At 39.2% G+C, this 19,090-nt stretch overlaps 1 protein-coding gene across 1 annotated transcript; it reads left to right on the top strand.

Annotated features, from left to right (window-relative positions):
- The first annotated feature begins 1,448 nt into the window (after nt 1-1,448).
- On the top strand, nt 1,449-17,653 carry khnyn (KH and NYN domain containing). Its single transcript, XM_046065113.1, has 9 exons — nt 1,449-1,685; nt 3,604-3,865; nt 5,806-5,940; nt 6,960-8,800; nt 9,789-9,919; nt 10,991-11,087; nt 12,622-12,729; nt 13,911-14,012; nt 14,241-17,653. Exons 2-9 carry the CDS (start codon nt 3,641-3,643, stop codon nt 14,620-14,622), a joined length of 3,021 nt encoding a protein of 1,006 aa, XP_045921069.1. The 5' UTR covers nt 1,449-1,685; nt 3,604-3,640; the 3' UTR covers nt 14,623-17,653.
- The last annotated feature ends 1,437 nt before the right edge of the window (nt 17,654-19,090 follow it).

Raw genomic sequence — 19,090 nt, 5'->3', positions numbered from 1 at the left:
TCTCTACTTGAGGCTAACAGCTTGAGGCTAAATAAGCGGCTATTAACGTAACACACCCAAATCTCTGACTGTTTGCAGTCAAGTTGCATTGTGGGTAATGTATGTGCCAGGTTTTGACAAGGAAGGAGAATGTTTGGAATTCAAAGGACAACATGTCTTGTTCTGCTGCATTGAGTTTGATCAGTGGAGTACTATTTTTTTTACACATACACAAAGTTGTTTAGCTTAAATAAACAAGAACTGCTCTTTATGCCTGGTGCAATCTATATTTGCTTGTTACTGTGAACCGAACGTACATTTGTATGTGGCGATAGTTATCCAACGAAGGTTGAGGTCAAGGGCAACTGGACTTTGTAGAAAAAAAAGTCCAGTTGCCCTTGACCTCAACCTTCGTTGGATAACTATGACCTGGATGACTGAGAACCTTCATAGACATATGTGGCGATAGAAACTGTAGTTTCGAAGAAATGTTACTCAAACAGAAATAATCAGTGAAGTTGTTGGGGACTTTTTTCAGCCGCAGATTAATACACCCTGGCAGGAACATAAACGGAAGTGGCCATGTTCATATAACTGTGTGGTTCCTTGATGTGTGTGTGTGTGTGGGGGGGGGGGAGGTTATTTATAGTTTTTGTGCAACAATGGAGCTCCAAGGAATAATCGGACTTTGGATACACACAGACAACAGAAGGAAGCAATTGTTGTTTTTTGGATTTGTTGACAATAAGAAAAATGCAGAATGTTGCATGACTTATCCTTTAAATTATATTTTATTATTCAATGTATACCATTAGATGCTACATTTTACCCTGACAAACACAGGATGTTGTGTAGGAGGTGACCTTTCTCTTCCTGTCTTTAGACTTATTTTGTCCCTGCGGAGATGGAGATTTGGAAACCACATTGTAAACAGATAAAAGTGATTGTTTTAAACAAAAACTCTTTATCTATTGAACTAGGGGATATGGAGACAGCAATGTCAAGTGTTACAAACAGCCTCCATTCACCTCTATAAAGCCCATCTGTGAGTGTAGAGGAGGAGTTAACAAAAAAAAGAAAAAATCCTTCTGACGTCAGTGGAAACCCCCTGCATCTCCTGTTTGACCCTGACACCAAGTCAACATAATTTTAAATATAGGCTAGCCTATTCAAAAAGATACGCTATACGTACACTTTGTCAGGTTTCTATTGGCTATAATAATGATTAATGTTTAATAAATGCAAATTTAACTCAGGTCTGTTATTAATGGAACAGTAGGACGTGTAGATACGTTTTTAACATGGTAAAAGAGTCCACAGGCACATTTGAGCATGTAGGACTATAATAAAAAAGAATATTATCGGGGTATTACAGCGACACCGTGACTGCCAGAAGTACCTCCCTTCTCTGGGAGCTAAGCTGTGTAGTGGTTTTTCGTTTAGTTTCGTTTTTGTCTGTGGGGTTTCCACCGGTGATCTGATGTCCTTACGCAGCGCAGACTTCCTCATCCGCCCCAGCAACAACAGGGACGGTTTTGTTAGCAGCCGATTGTCGATAATTTTGCGACACAGCGGCGAGTGTTGAACTTTGGGCTGATACATGATACATTTTTATGATTGCGGAAGCCTGAAGCGAGCCGCGCTGCCTCCCTGTCGCAGGCTGCTGGAAACGAAACTTTGAAAAGGCGCAGGGCGATCGACCTCACGTAAGAAAACGACACAGAAAGATGATCATTTTTATACTTTGGTTGATTTTAAGGGTCTGTTTTTCTGTGCTGTCAGGCGGATTATCTGTTTCCCTGCTTTGTCTTCGCTGAAACACACGTCCAGTAATCGGTCTGTTTAAGGCTACATCAAGATGAAATGTTTCATAATACTCAGTTTATCTGGCAATAGGCCCCTATTTTACACGCAGTTTCTTTCTACACGCCTTGAAACCACGTATTGTTACATTTGAGTTGCAGAAGCAGCGCGTGTGATGTGAATGTGAGAAAGTAGTTGTAGGTTATATTAATAATGGGTTAGAAGCGGAGAGGCAGACACTGCAGGCTTGTTTACATGTTGGAGTTTGCCAAAGTATGCGCATCAGGTGCAAAGTGTTGGAAAGGTTGGCCTACTTTACTGCAATATTTCCATTTTATGCTATTTTATACTTCTACTTCGCTACATTTAAGAGGGAAATATTTTACTTTTTACTCCACTATTCATTTGACAAGTATTGCTGCTTTCAGGTTTTCAAGATTTTACATGAAAATATGTGATACGCCTGTAAAATACAATGCACTGTTTAGATAAGTAAGGGTTCCATATTCAAATTAATTATAGGCTGGTCAACGAATTACATTAGCCTACATTTATAACATTAGCAATGCATCCACCAATATAATTACATTAATATAAAACATTAAAACAATTACAATAAATTGGCAGGTAAATTAAATAATCATAACAATCTCAGTTCATCTAATCATCTATATTGCAAAAAAAATAAATTAATTAAAGGAAATATATTTTACTTATTTATTTTTCTTTCCCCTTCCATTTTTCTCAATACCTGTTTGAATCCCAAAGAGATAAAAAAAAAAAAAAATCCAGTATTTTACAAGAAAAACAAAAATTGAGAGAGGAATTGTTCACAGAGGATGCATAATAAGCCCTGTAGATTTGAGGAATGTTGACTATGATATAGTAATAGAATAATGAGAGAGCACACAGAATACAGAGGTCCCTCCTTAAATCGGTGTACAGTAGGCTAAATACCTGCTAAATACATAGGCTACTGTATCCATCCACAAATCACAGCATCGTCCATTCAAACTGCCAGTGAGCCCATCACTGGCACTTACTTCACACTTACTTTGTGACAGAAAGAGACATTTTACCATCACATTTAAAATGTTGCTTTTAAATTAAAAACATTTACTTTTATTTATGATGAAAATATGTTGTTAACTTCAGAATCACCAGAATGGTCGTGGATAATTAATAGTAACTATAACAATATACTTTGGTTGTTATTTATGAATGTTAATATTTGTTATTGACAAAGCACATATTTTCAGGGGGTTTGATACTCCGCTGCCTCAGTCGTTGCAAGAAGAAGCGAATCAAATCAAGATTAGAGTTCCGATACGTGATAAATGCTTTGTCATTACAATAAGAAGACAAAGATGAAGAGCTTTTAATTCATGCTACAAAAGCTTGTTGACTAGATATTTATAGATAATACAAGTGCTACTTGTACTCGTAGTTGATTTTATCTCCTAAAGTACACAGTCTGATACATTTATTTAATGTTGTTAACAGATGTTCCTATATTCAGATCATGTTTGAAGCTGCACTTAAAACGAACACCATATTATAGCTTTTTAAGTGATGAGAATGGATCATCCTCACATTAGGAACTAATTAAAGCATAAATCATCATGTAAATGACAATTTGTCTTTGAATTTTATCATTACTATAAGTTAAATTGTGTGTAAAGGATTTTGAAACTCCATGAAGTAATTTACACAAATTGATCTAAATATAACGCAAAGCAATATTTGCAATGTTGATCAAAATGCCTGCAGTTTATAATTGTGCCAAAACATTGTGTAAATATTTGTCGGGTTTTTTTGCAGTATGTTCAACTCTTTGACACCGATTTAAGAACAAGGGATGGACGGTGAGAGAAATGATGGAGGCGGAGGAGGAGAACTGGAAGTGGAGGATGAGTTTGCGTGTGCTGGGATGCTGCGGGGATCTCTGGCCTCCCTGCACAGCACAGTGGAGCGGATTTTCAGGGTGACATTTAGGATCGGGGCAGATGATTCGTCTCAAGGCAACAACGGACAGATATGGCTGAAACTACAAGGGAAGAGCAGCAATGTGAAAGCTGCCAAAGTAAGGCATGATTTCCTTCCTTGTTTTATAGTACATTGGTAATCCAAGGAAGGCTAAAGTCAAGGGCAACTGTACTTGGTTGAAGATACTTGAAGATTTCGTCCCTCATTTGAGAGACGTCTTCAGTTCTTGAGTTTTAGTACATTAGTCCTGACCTTTGTTTGGAAAGGTGCCATACCAGTAAATGTGATGTTGTCATTACGATAGTGTTAGCCTACAGTGAACTCAGGGCAGTGTTCCTGAGAAATGACTCATTGTGGATTTTTAAAACACAAGTCTTTGTTGAGTTTCGGTTTAAATTTGTGGTCAGCCTGTGGTCAGATGAAAATGAATTTTATTTCAAGCAAGTAGATGACTTAAAATTGAACTGCAACGTTATTTTTGTTGTGTGGTCGCTACACCAGGGCGGCAGCTCTACCGAGCAACACGTGTCTTCATAAAATAACAAAACAATAAAACTAGTAATCACATGATTGTCTGCTATATATACGAGGATACATAAGTAAACAGTGCTAAGGTGTATTACCTCTTTGCTTAGAGGCATTTTAGCAGAGACAAAACTCAGTTGGGCAGAGCAATATCTTAATATATTTTTGTTTTTCTCCCTCTAAAATAATCTGCTGCACCCAGAGCACTTTCAGATAAGACATAGAACTGACACACACACACAGAATATAGACTAAAAAAGAAAGAGGCACACAACCACAAGAAAGAAGAACAACATATATATATATATATATAGTAGATCATAAAGAGAGATAATCTATAGACAGACTGCAATGACTACGGTGATATTTGAACATATAGCCACCCATTAAAGGTCATAGCAAGTGTTTTTGGCTTGCAATCATAAGCATAATTCTGGTGCAAATAATAAAAAGTGGCTGGCAGATAGGTGAAGAAGATGGGTACCTGTCAACAAGGAGGAAGCTCTGAAAAGATAGGTTGATAATTTTTGTGTGCATAAATACATTCAGTTACAATAAAAGTTTATCTGCCGCTAAATGAGGCTTCAGCAGTGTGAGTTACTCAAATCAAGTGGGTTTCTCCATCTCTAAAGTAGAAAATTCCCTCTTTGTGTTTCCATGGATAGCGTTTCCTTGTTGTCAGTAACACAAACAGAGAATTTTACACTCAGTTAACTTTGGAACTTTGGAATATTGATTTGTCTAACTCGGACAGCTGAAACCTTATATTACCTACTTATCTCAGTGGTGCAACCCCTTTTTATTTTAGTGATGATAAATGCACAATTCAGTAATAATACACGTTATAACCAGGCTAAGTTTGAACTTAAACAGTTCAACGGCAAACAGGCTGCAGGAATGCAAACCGTAAGTAAGTAAAACCTGTTCACATGCAATAATGCAATACCATACAAACAACTTAATACCACTAGGGGCAATTTGTTTACAGCAGCTTATTGTACACAAAACACAGTAACGTACAAACACAAATAAATTGGAGCTAAATGTGGAATAGTAGTTAAATTGCAGAGGGAATTAACAATTTAGTTAGTTTAACAAGCATGTACAACATAACAACACCCTGATGGGTGTGTACTTGACTACTGTTTGTATTCTAAGACAGACTGTGCACTTCTCCTTTAAAGCTGCAGCACTGAAGTCTGAATTTAAACATTATAACCTTGTTACATTGCAGCCTTTTTACATTAAACTTAAAGGGAATTCAGTCCATGAGTTTCTTTATTGAAATTATCAATGTAAACCAAACCATAAAATTTATTTTTTTAACACTTTCACCATTACCCGCACGACAACTGAGCAAACTATATCTCCCAATGAAGACCATGTGATACAGTTAAAAGCTCTTAAACACGCTCGTATTTCGATTTTGTCTACCACTATAGGTATGTTTACCATTACTACAGTAATTTTATGACAATACAATAATAATACAAACTTATTTCTGCCTTGTAGTTATTTGTGAAAGGAGTTGTGAACCAGGAAGAGCAGCAGGAGGTGTCCTATCCCGGGGTTCTTCACTGTGTCTTCAGTGGAGCCAGAGGGCTGTTCATGGACTGCCTGATAAAAAGCACCTCAGCACATATAGTGGTGAGTGTTGGACTCTGGGTCTTTTCTTGGCTATATTCATACCATTTGATCTATGACAAGCAGGGGCTTTCAAGGTCTGACACTTTGGATTCCCCCTCAGATAAAACCGAGACAACTGTGTCCCCACCACCTATGGAGTCTGTTAACTGTCGGCTAAAGTTGAGCCCAATTATTACTGGGTTACTTTGATATTGAAGAAAACTTGAGGACTCTCTGGCAAGTTCTGGAGCTAAAAGAAACAGCGTTATTCTATCATTTCTAAGCAGATTTATAGATGTTTATTCGCAATGAACATCTGGGATAATGGTTTCCTCTAAGTCAGGCTGAATCTAAAAATATGTATAGCCTGTCTGTGCTTAGTTATGACTCAAGGAAGGATTACAAATTGTTCACGACTTACTCTCCCTACGTGCCTCACTTGGCCATTTTACAGATTTTGTCATTCTTATTATTGTTTCAAGAAATTACATTATTAGTCAATATCACTATTTTATCATCAGGTAAAAATGTGTCCTAACCCTTGTGAAGTAACAACTGCCTGTTGGTGTTGTCACTGGAAATTTTAAACATAATATGAATCCGGTTTGTTAGAAGGCAAATACAACTCAGGGAAATATTATTACTTTTGACAACTTTCTTTTTCACTATTAGTTTCTATTTTTATAGAAATAACCATATAACTAGTAAAAGGTTTATTTCTCTGCTAAGAATATTCTAAAGGACCAATATCAGTATGTGGGAAACTTTATTTTAAGGTTCAAGGTTTTTTTTTTAGGGGCAGTCCACCCAGTACTTTTACTTCTTGGGCCACGTTCAAACTGACTTTACCCCTGTGTGAAATATTGCAGACACCTCATTTAGTTGAAAAAAGCAGCAGGGCCAGGGCCGGGCCTGCCAGTGTTGGAGCTGCTTTCATTGTTAAAATGGAGGGCTGTTTTCGGTCTGAACAGCCATAATTTTTATTTTGATTTCATAAAACAGACTAAGATTAATTCATTCTTTTCCTCTTCCCAAACCAGGTTGGCTCCACAGGATGCCTGCTTATATCAGGTCTTGAAGAGCCAGTGGTGCGAGCCTACTCCCTTATTACAGATCTGGTGGAGAGGTATGAGGGCACACAGTCCAGACGCTTTGAGACTGGTGACAGAGGCTCGGGCGAGTCTCTGGATTCACGCCGGGCCTTCAAAACTCTGGTGGAGCAATGGGATGACAGGCACATCCTGGATCTTCTAGTGCTACCGTGGTCAGTGAAGGAAATCCTGCTGGATTTGGTCAAAGAATCTGGGCTTGGATCAAGCCCCATCCCAGCACTGACAGAAGGAAATGCAGGGGCAAGACCACATGAGGATCTGGAGGGTAGATGGGACAGCACTACTGATCGGTGGGTTGAAGGGATGACTGCAGGTTCTGGGAAAGATTCTGCAGCCAAGAACTCTTTCTTTCAGTCTTTGTCCACATCTGCAGGCGCCCGAGGGGGGGCAGAGGGTGCTGAGGAAAGACTTGCGCATTCTCCACAGGAGGTGGGAGAAGAGGGGCAGCTGGAGGCAGTGGCAACGTTAGGTACCACGGTGAAAGAGGGACTAGGGGATGAGGAAGAACAGGAGATGCAATTGTCAGTGGGAAACAAGGAGTTCCTTCTTTTGAAGTTTTTCACAGCAATGGGTTATACAGACGACGTTGTGAAACGAGTCCTTGCCCGAACGGGACCTAAAGAGGCCTCGCAGATACTGGACTTGGTTCAACAGGAGCAGGATCGCAGTGACCGGGAGCAGACAATTCAGCGTCCAGGCCAGAAAAATCAAGACGGTGCTGCCTTGAATCAAAGTGTGAGGAACCGACCTTGTGAGACTGAGCACAGAGAAAATGACGAAATGGCAGCAGGAGGAGATAAGGTGGTCAGAAGTAATGGAGAGGTGGGAGAAGTTTGTGAGGGAGAAGAGAATGGAGCAACAGGAGGCACGAGACACTTTCAAGGAGAGGGTAGTGCCGAGGAAAAGGAGGAAGGACACGAGGAAGACTTTGTTTTGGGAGTGTTGAAGAAAGCTGCGGCCAGCTGTGGGTACAAGGAGCAGAAAGTGGCAAAAGTCTACAACATGTTGCCTGAACACTCCACCCACCAGCTGCTCCTGGAGCTGCAGAGAGAAGGGATTAAAGAGACGGACGCCTTTAGGGAGGGGCCGAGGGAGATGGATGATGTGGTGCTGGAGCAAGAGGGACCGAAAGTTGGACCAGCAGAGAACAAAGGTAGAGGAGAAATTGAGCTTTTTATACCTGCAAAAAAGACCGAATCTGACGATGAAGGATGGGTAAAAGTGCCAAATCTAACTGTATCTGTTGCAGAGCCAGATTTGTTTCCTTGGATTGAAAAGCCCCAGCAGCCTCCCACGGGTCAGTACACCTCACAACCTAAGCGACACCAGCCTTACAAGTCACAAACTCCACACCAAATTATCCTTCCTGAAGTCAAAGGGCCACCCATGTCTACTTATTCCTCATCTCATCCTCCACACGCAGATTTCCAAACCAACATACAACATGGCCAAACCTACTGGCATAATCCATCCACCTCAAAACAAAATCATACAACCCAAGACAACGTCTTAAACCCAAAGCCCCAGTCTTCAAACTCCTTAAAACGAGCACTCCAAGCCCCTCCACCCCCCATCTTCACAAGAAACGACTCGTCTCCCACCCGAACGAGGGAAAGACGGGCCTTCATGGCCCCTTCTTCAGTGGTAGTGACGGGGGAGCAGCGTTTCCTGGAAAGCTTGCAGACGCCCTTTGACCTTCAGCTAACAGATGAGCCTGGAGACCCGAAACTGAGGACGATCATCATTGACGGGAGCAACGTGGCCATGAGGTGGGGAATGCAGAAAGCGTTGGAAAACAGTGTTGTAAACCTTTTCTAATGTGTATATTTTATAAAACATGAATTGATTTGTGTTACTAAGGTTATTATGGGATGGAATTTATGTTGTGTGTTTCCCAATTTGCTTGTCGAGGAAAGTGGACGGTAAAATGTAAGGGATTGTTCTGACATTTAAAGAAAATATTGACTACAGGGGTGGGGATCTACATGCAATGTTTCTCTTGTTCTTAATATTATATTTAGAAAATGCAAGGTAATAGCATATTACACCACCACAACATGCCATAAACCATACAGTCTGTTTTTCTTACAAACAAATTTATGTTTTTAATTTCATTGTTTCTCACCAAAACTCACATTAGCAAAGCCAATTTTAAAAATATTTTAAATCCATGTGTTGTTAACATCCAAATCTTCCTCTCCTCTGCCAGCAGTAGGACTGTGTATTGCATCACCCCTGTGCTCACATCTTTATACACACAAAATGGGGACCCGTTCGTAAAAGCAAACTCTACAATGTAATTGTAAAAGCTTGGAGCGAGACACTCAAGTCATAAATTCTGTTGATAGTTAAGATTCAATTTCCGATGAGCAAAAATGGTCCGTCTCTATTTAAAGTTGTAATCAGCCTCAGTCATAATTTGTTTATTATACATTTTTGTAATGTTTCATTTTATTGTAGCAACATCTTAGCACTCATTGCTTTGTATTTCTGCCACAATATGGTCTGTACTGTCAGTGTTGTTTTGGTTGTTGGTTAAAGAGCTGTTGATGTTGCTGGATAAATAAAAAGCCACACTTCCTGTACAGTAGGGTAGCTAACAAAGAGAATTAGCAACTATTTTAAAGATTCAGGGTTTAACTGTTAAGGTCTTAAGATCTTTTTCATCATGATGTTGTAAAAGTGGGTTCCATCTTGGTTGACGTCTGGTTTTGTTATAAAACTCTACATATACTGTTGTTTGCATGTTTTCCACAGTCACGGGTTGGGACATTTCTTCTCCTGTCGAGGAATCGCTCTGGCCGTCCAGCACTTTTGGGACCGAGGCCATCGTCACATCAGCGCCCTACTGCCCCAGTGGAGACAGAAGATCGACCCCAGGATCAAAGGTAACACTGCCAAATTTGATGTTTCTGTCAAGGAACAAAAAAACATCAGAATAGTTTGCATAGTGTGAACACTTATTTATTTAGTTATTTTCATCATTGATTAATGTTCTGGGTGGCACGGTGATACAGTGGTTAGCACTGTCGCCTCACAGAAAGTAGGTCGCGGGTTCAAACCCCTGCCTTTCTGTGTGGAGTTTGCATGTTCTCCCCGTGTCTGTGTAGGTTCTCTCCGAGTGCTCTGGCTTCTTCCCACCATCTAAAGACATGCAGACTAGGTTAATTGGTGATCCTAAATTGTCCTTAGCTGTTAGTGTGGGCGTGAGTGGTTGTTTGTCTATGTGTGGCCCTGGTCAGCTGGGATTGGCTCCGATTGATGGATTAATGTTCTGATTAATTGTTGATGTCTTCAGATATTTTTTGATGTTTTGATTTTTGTCCAATCAATAGTCAAAACCACAAAATGATCAATTTATAATCACAGAAGTTACAATTACAAGTAACAATTGTTTCAGTTCTAAAATGCTTACAGAAATAGTGAATTTACATTATGTATTCTTGTGCATATTTTATCCAATTTACTACACGTAATGAAGCATTTACTTTACCCTTGTTTATTTATGTATTTAGATGTAGTCTAAATATTAAAATATAAGAGATGTATACAAAATAAGATGAAACAGTACCTGGCATTAACATGTATGGCCTGTAATTGGGGGAAAAAAATAGCATTTTGTCCTCTTCAATCCATAATACCTCTTTTGTACTCCATTTGGAATTAGTACTACTTTATTTCCTTTATTTAGCTGTCTGCTCTAGCATTTAACATTTGAAGCCCAAGAAAAACTGTTTCCAGTATAGTTTTTGGTGCCACAGTTACCCTTTGTCAAATGCATAGTGTGGTTTTAAAATGACAAAGGCCTCTGCGCTTCTGTGCCTGTGTGCTGCTTATATTTGATTCTGAGTCACATGTAAGGGGGAAAACACATTGAATTGGCCAAATGTGTGTGTGTGGGTGTGTGTTTTTCCCTTTAGTGTAGACTAAACATGGTGTTGTTTGTTCCTGCCTCTCAGAGCAGCACTATCTAGGTGAGCTGCAGAAGCTGGGCCTGGTCTCCTACACCCCCTCCAGGGAGGTCCAGGGCAAGAGGATCAGCTCGTACGACGATAGGTAGACAGACTTTGCTGTTGTACTGCTGCTTAAATAAAAGTTGTGTCTGTGAAGGTGGAGGTCTTGAGATTAAAGAAACAAGTGTATGAATAGAAAGTTATTGGTTTCACTTACTGGCTGTTAATATCGGTGTGAAAGTGAATGAGAAACACTCTCACTTTCCTGTGTGCTCTTGAGCAAGTGAAGCTGTTAAATGTTCAGCTGTCTGCAGTTGTGAGTGTGAGACAGGATGTTGGGATGCATATCTCAGATCCTTCTAATGATATAATTTGTTGTTGTAAAACTGTGCAGTACAAGGGTGTCCCAAATCCATACTAATTCTATACAGTATGTACTACATACTGATCACCATAGTATACAAAATATCAACATACTTTTTAAGATTTTTTATTAACAGAAAATGAAACAATATCTGTGATATCAGATGGCAAGTACTGCCAATGAAGATTACAAATAGAAGTTAAAATGTTTTGTTTAATACTTACTTTAGTATGCCAGAAAATGATTTGTATTGTCCAATAAAAAGATTTCCAGATGCAGTATGACTAAAATAGCAGGATGTCCTGATGCATCAGGTTGCATTTAGCAAAATGCAAGTCAGCATGCTTTTCGGGCTGTTCTGACCCGCAGTCCTCTGTGCAGCATGATGTGGTATGTCCCAATTGCATACTGCATGCAACAGTAAGTACTTTGTAATGGCAGCTGCTATACTACATACTGCAAGTAAAAAGAAAAGGTATGTGATTTGGAACGCAGCACAATATTAATGAATTACATTTATATAGTGCTTTATCATAGATACTCAAAGTGCTTCACAGTGAAGTGGGGGGGGGACTCACCTCAACCACCATGTGTAGCAACCACCTGGGTGATGCACTCCAGCTATTTAGCATCAGATCGCTCACCACACATCAGCTTGAGGCAGAGATGGAGGGAAACATTGAGCCAATTACTATGGGGGATGATTAGATGGAGAAAGCTAGGTTGCGAATTTACCACGGTTTAACGTGTCATCCGAAGGACAGCAGCTCCTACAGTGCAGTATCCTCATTACTGCACTGGGATCTTATTATTAGGACCAGAGGCCCCCTACTGGCCCACCAACACCACTTCCAGCAGCAACTTAGTTTTCCTAGGAGGTATCCCATCCAGGTACTGGCCAAGCCCAAACCTGGTTAGCTTCGGTCATTCAGCAGTAGCAGGGTTTACATTGGTATGGCTGCTGGCAAATTATTATTGTTATTATTTATAGCCATATTATTACAAATTGTTTTGCAGCTGTGGGCTGTTCCTTCATTTCCCTGTGCATTGCATTTTGGGAGAATTGTTTGTTTCAACTGTAGACTCATAAACCGCTGTCTGCTTTGAGTATAATTCATTGTGAAAACACTATACTTAAAACCTGCTTAGAATCAGCATGTAGTATGGATTTGGGACAAGGCAATTGTGTTGCATTTAGCCCATTCATAAATGTTTGAGGTCACCACTGTGGTTGCTTTGAAGTCTTTCATTTGTCTTTTGCCTGTTTCCATAGACTTATGCTGCAGCTTGCACAAAAGACAGATGGAGTGATCGTGACTAACGACAACCTGAGAGACCTTTCAGATGAGTCCCCTGTATGGAGGGACATCATCAAGAAGAGGTATAAACCCTTCCTACAAGTTGAATCAGGATTATGTATATTATATAATATATTTTTTAAGCTCTAAAATCAGCAGTTTTCCTTTAATTTAAATTTGATTTTCACATGATTTTCAATGTTGAATTTGCTTTGAACCTCTTTTCCCTCATAACCTGATCTGTGAAAAAGCTTTCTGATAATGAAAGATGGCCACTACTTTTTCACACAGTTACCAAACGTAATGAAAGAACCTATAAAGAGGTCATATTTGGCTTTTTGGCTTTTTACCTCTCCTTTATTGAGTTTATATCTTTTTTGTGCATGTAACAGGTTTGCAGGGTGAAAAAACCCAAAGTCCACCTCAAAGGGAGTTCCCATCTCCCACAGACAACTCTGCTCTGAACTGCCTGAAAGCAGGTCGTTTGTAGTCCAGCCCTTTCCCTTTGAAAGAAAAATGCGCCTCATATAACGCTCGCCAAGCGGCTACTCCGACACGCCTTCAAAAACACTGGTGGAAAAACACTGAGCTGCAGCACACACCTCTCCTATCCCTTCCAAACACTAGCTACCCTCCAAGCAGTCAGTGGACATAAAGTTGTTACTGTGATGTAGAGACAGAGCTCAGTTAAAACTTTATGGATGAAAAATATATTTGTTACACATTAATAACTCACCGGCTTCTCACTGACCCGCCCTTCTCTGCTTCTGATTGGCTAGTAGTCCTTAACAAGGAACTGTGCACGTGGAACTCCTAGCAAAGATCGCGTAGAGGCAAGATGTATCACTCCATAGCTAAAACGAAGCATTCAACACAGGATCAAAAGAGGAGCTGCAGCAATGTGCAGTATGACATAAATGTTGTGTTTTTTTGAAAATTAAATCATGTAAATCTGTTCTGGTACAACCCCTAATTAAGAATTAATTTTGAACCTGAAAATGAGCATAATACCACCTCTTTAACTCAAGTAGTCCCCAAAAGAGCTTCTTTTCTACTTCTTCTACTGTATATAAAGTAATACCCCTGTATGTACGTATAGATGTAACGTTTGGGTGTTAAAAAAACATCGTCCGCAATCTTTCTTTATAATATATAAACATTCAATATTTTATGGAGCTGAATAAACTCCCATTAGTCTCCTGAATGAAAACTACTTAAACAGCTAGTCCCCTTACAGTGGTGTGATCGCCTGTTTCCTCTGCAGACTTCTTCAGTACACGTTTGTTGGGGATCACTTCATGGTGCCGGATGACCCTCTTGGCAGAGGAGGGCCTCACCTGGATGACTTCCTACGCTCAGAGCATAGGTATCAACAACCAGTCACACAGATAGACACACTTACTTTGGCTTCATGTTTAATTACAAAGCATGTGTTATTTGCGTATTTTGAATTCCCCTAAGACTGCTTTCGCAGGGTAGCTCAGAAACTTAAAAATATTTGTTTGATTTTGGTGGTGACAGAGATTTAGGATATCATAAAAAAATTACTTTGTAATGCTGTGTTCTCTGAATTAAGTTCTTTATTTCCTCTCAGGACTCCTGACCCTGGAAACCACTCTTTTGCCGGTGTAGCCACCACGTTTCATTCCTCCAAACCTCCACGCTCCCAAACGGAAGTCCTGAACTTCCGCGACCGAACACTGGGTGGAGCTCTGGATGCGGCAGGTGGAAGGGGCCGGGGTAGAGGGAGAGGACATGGAAAGGGATGGGACCAGCACAGGCAGCTTGAAGCTTCAGGTCCTGGACTTGTGTCCAGCGCAGACAGGAGTCCAGAGGAAACAAACAGCCTAAGAGAGCAGCTCTGTCAGGTTTTTCTGGATCAGGACAACATGGTGGCGCTGGTTCTGCAGTGCCACCCGGCAGAGACGGACATCAATGTGCTGTCTGATCTGATCTTGGAGCAGCAGAAAGACTAGATATTTTGTCTTCGCGTTTTCCTTGGGTTGAATCAAACTTACCTTACATTGAATTTTTCCCTGGTTTACGTGCTGTAGACCAAAGCAACTACAACAAATCACACTGACCAAACACTGATCTGCATTAGCAAGGACTTTACAAAAAGACCCAATTATCAGATGAGTGGTGAAACTTACTGTTGACTGTCCACCCCACACATAATTTAACTATGATGTTTAGCATTTTAGGTTCTTTTCTTGTGTATTCCCTCCCATGTTTGCTGTTGCTCTCCACTGTCAACTGTCTAATAATATAAAAAATATATATTTTTAAAGTAATTTTACATAATGGATTAGAGTTACCCATACATATAGATAAAAAAAGATACATAGTATGAGTATGATTCAGCAGAGCATCTAATGACGCTAACCTTGTTCTTTTTTCAGGAAATTAGATTTTAGATTTATCAAGCAAGGTTGGATTATAGTTTTGTCTTCAGTCTAGTTACCGGAACAAGCATGAAACCGTAAATCCTGCTTACTTGTTGTTGGAGACTGGAACCAGACCAGCTTTGTCAAACTTTCCATCAAGGCTATTTGACCACTTTTCAAATCAAAGTTATCCAAAGCCATCTTGACTCCTCCTTGACCTTCAGTGGCCTCGGCTCATCGTCCCCCATCTACCTCACCTTCCTCTTCTCTGCCTGCATCCCTCACTTCTCCGTTAGCATCCCATGTTGATCCTATTCAGGAGAAAGGACCAAATTGGAAGATAAATTAGGCTAGAAAAGACAGGTGGAAAGAGATTCAAAGAGCTGCTAGCCATGGTCACTAGGATCCATAAGGAGACGGACCATTTGTTGGGAGAATAACGCCACAGAATTATTCCCTGTAATAAGACAATAACAAATATAGATATAAACAAGCACCTATATAGGCACAAATTGTAAAATCATAATTATCCACCTTCTTTGTCACTTACAACAAATGGGATACTTGCCTCTGTAGGAATGTTCCCTTCAATCTTCACATAAATAAAGAAAAAAGTCCAAGATGATGGACTCAAAGGTGCTGTAGAGTAGAGACATCCACCAGGTGTTTAGCCATGAAATATCTCAGCAACTAATGCCACGACATTTTGTAAAGACATTCATGTTCCCCAGGAGATTAATCCTAATGATCCACGCCATCATGACGTTGACATTTGTGGTTTTGTGTAACATGTCTTAACAAAAATTATGTTGACTTTTCCTCTAGTGCCATCATCATGTCAAGATTTAACTTTGTCCAGTACTTTGATTAATGACCAAATACCAGCAGGAATTATGAAATTTCACGTGAGTCTCGGCGTATGGTGAAAATTACATGCTAAGCATCAACAAGCATTTTCATTGTGAGCATGTTTGTATGGCTGCAGACTCTTGTTTAATGTCTTTTTACATGAGGACCAAAGCGTTATGATGCCTATGAACCATCCTCTTCAGGGTTGGCTCAACGGTTTGAGGTCACGGTTTGATATTGGTTGATTTTCAACCAATCAGCCATGTTAATGAGATAATTCATTCTCCTTGTGTTCTCTTTTACTGCTTGAACAGGGACTCCTCTTTGGGAGAGGGTTAATATCTTTGAGAAAATCCTTTTTAGAACAAGAGCAATATTTAAAATTTTTTTGTTGTTGTTGTCATTCTGAATTTATTGTAACCTGCTAAACTTCCTTAACAGTTTTATTGCTACCTGTTTGTGTGGAAACTATTGCAGAAAATAAGGTGTGAGATGCACATGGTTAATTTTGAGAATAGTGGTGGATAATTGTTGTAGGAGGTGGTTTGGGTAAAATGTATACATTACCAGCTGTGAGTGGATGGAAAAATAGTGAAACAATCGTTAAAGTATTCTGTACACTCAGTTTTATATTTATATTTATACTGCTTTGAGGGTAAGATCACCATCGTTCATCAATTGTCAGATAGAACAACATAATTTGTCTTGTTTATTTATGTGCATTTTAAGATTTTGATGCTGAATTCTACCTATGTTTTCTGTATTATAAGTGTTTCTTGATTTAACGGATGAAAAAAAAATAAGTTGAAGTTGACTGTTTGTCTTTTATGTGTTTCTGTGGTACTCTCTGCCTTTAAATATATCTCTATATTACTTATTCCAGTTTTCTCTGTCCTGGAACCAGCGCAAATCAAGAAAGTTTGACATACAAGGCAAAACCCACTTATTTATAAAACCATCATCATCAGAGTTGAGGGAACTAAAACAGTTTAGTGGTGGAGTTTATAGGGGTTATCACCAAGCCTGTTGGCATTAATTTGTTGATTTTTAAGTTTAAAAGACAAAAACGGGGTCATTAATTGTTGTCTAGGTTACATATAACCAATGTGTCAGCTACATTTGAAGCAGGTCCTACATACAATATAATATACATTTAATATAAAATAAACAAAATGTGTAGACAGTAAAATGCTTTTGAAACAGCAGTTGCATGTAATCTAGATGATGCTTACTGGGAAAGATCTACGTTACAGGGCTAGAAATAAAGTTAAAATGTTGAAATATACACGCACTACAGCATAAGACGGGCAGACAGGCTCAGCAGGTTCAAGCTGGACATGGATTCATTAGTAGTAGTTTGAATACCCATACACCTAGTTATAAAAAATATCTACTAAAATAAATATCTACTTTAATAAAAAATATATATATATTAGTAAATCTAAACTATATGTCTTTTCATGTCCAACGATTGACAGCCTTGCACCATCAGAGCGTTTTTAAATCTTTCTGACTCATGAAACTTTTTCACAGCAGACATTTTGACTTGTTATATAAAGTGTAGTTTATAACATCTGTTACACGTGTGTTGACTGGTCAAAATATCCATGTGTGTGCCGTGTCCATTCAACTTTAGTTTCAGTCCACATTTTAGTGGATGGTAGTCAGATGTTGTGTTATTACCATACACGCCATGTATTCAGAATATGAATCTCTTCTTTTCTGTCTCGTGTAAGCAGGCATTTAACAATAAATTTACCTTTGAATGAAACTGCTGTTCATGACTATTTCCACCAGAGGCCGCACTTCACAAACACCAGATAAAATAATTAAATGAATGTCAGTATGCAATAAAACCTACTGCAAATGCTATACTATAATACTGCTATACATGTTTTTCATACATCAATGTTTTGATACCTCAGCTCCTTGTTTCTGCCTTTTCCCAACAGCTTTTTTATTTTGCTACAGTTTCATCTTCAAACCTCTCTGCAGTGATTTGAGATTTTGCCTCTTTGTTGGCTCAGTTTTTATAAGAGTGTGTTAAAACAGGATTGGTAAAAGCTTATTATGATGTTTCCCTCATCACCGATACAGAAACTACTGCAGCAGAAGCAAATTTTTAAGCTTAATGGCCAAAAACAGCGATTAATAAGTCTTCTCCGAGCCTCGTGAAACAGCCTTTCTGAGTTTGTTCATAGGTTATAGAGCGGACTGGTCTGACCTGAAAATATGTTAGTTAACAAATTGACAAAACTACTTGACCAAACTATTCAACATCAACAAACAACTTAAATAAGATGACACTGCAGTTAGTCTGCAGAGGGAGGTTTTCTCCAACATGGCTGAGAAGTAAAAGTGAGAGAAGAATACAGAAGCAGCTGCATGTGCAAAATGTTCAGAATGTCATTGTGTTTGCGGCATTGCTTTTCTTTCTTCTTCACCTTCTTCCGTTTCCTTTTGCTGTTGAGACATATTTGTTGTTTGTCCAGAGCATATAACAAAAGGATATGTTCACACAGTAAAAATGAAGATTAAGCCCTAATGGAAGACGACTTGTTTCTTGTTTAGACTTTACAGATGAGGATTAAGTCAGATCTTTCCAAGAATAGATATTAAACTGGTTGGGTGAGTTGTAAATAATAGTTAAAATAGACAGCACATCTATATTGGGAACATCCTGTGCAACACAGAGAATATTCACAGGCCGCTGAATGGACTTGCCCCGTGTATGATATTCAGCATGCCTATGATGTATGATTCACCTCTGCTGGAGTTTAAATTAAAGAGTCATACAGTGGGTGGCGGCTGTAGGTTTGTTCTGTTTTTGTCACACCAGCTTAACACATGCATACCACATAATAATTAGAAGTACAGGCAGGTAACAGTGACTTCAACAAACTGGTTTTATGGGAGTGCTTTTTAATAGACACACATGACTCTAATCTGATATTTTTTGCCCAAAAACAGTGTACTAGATGATAAACTGAATTAGAAAAAATTATCAATTATAGTTAATGTAACAAGTCTCAGAAGGGCGCGGGCACATTGGCAAGCCTCCCAGCATGCACCAGGGGAGCAGATTTGTGGACACCAGTCTCTTTATGTGCATGTTTCTACCGTGCTAATAGTATAATTGTGTTTGACAATTTGCTCCTACATTTCATTTGTGTCCATTTCAGTCACTATGACATGCAACTGACTGCAA

Source organism: Micropterus dolomieu, linkage group LG12 (assembly GCF_021292245.1).
Source record: "Micropterus dolomieu isolate WLL.071019.BEF.003 ecotype Adirondacks linkage group LG12, ASM2129224v1, whole genome shotgun sequence".
Lineage (NCBI taxonomy): Eukaryota > Metazoa > Chordata > Actinopteri > Centrarchiformes > Centrarchidae > Micropterus > Micropterus dolomieu.
This window is presented reverse-complemented; position numbering and strand designations above follow the sequence as displayed.

Excerpts from the sequence above, each read along its gene's own strand:
- khnyn (XM_046065113.1), top strand. The coding sequence starts at position 3,641 with ATGGACGGTGAGAGAAATGATGGAGGCGGAGGAGGAGAACTGGAAGTG. Across the intron at positions 5,941-6,959 it reads GCACCTCAGCACATATAGTG|GTTGGCTCCACAGGATGCCT; the intron begins GTGAGTGTTGGA and ends TTCCCAAACCAG. Across the intron at positions 11,088-12,621 it reads ATCAGCTCGTACGACGATAG|ACTTATGCTGCAGCTTGCAC; the intron begins GTAGACAGACTT and ends CTGTTTCCATAG.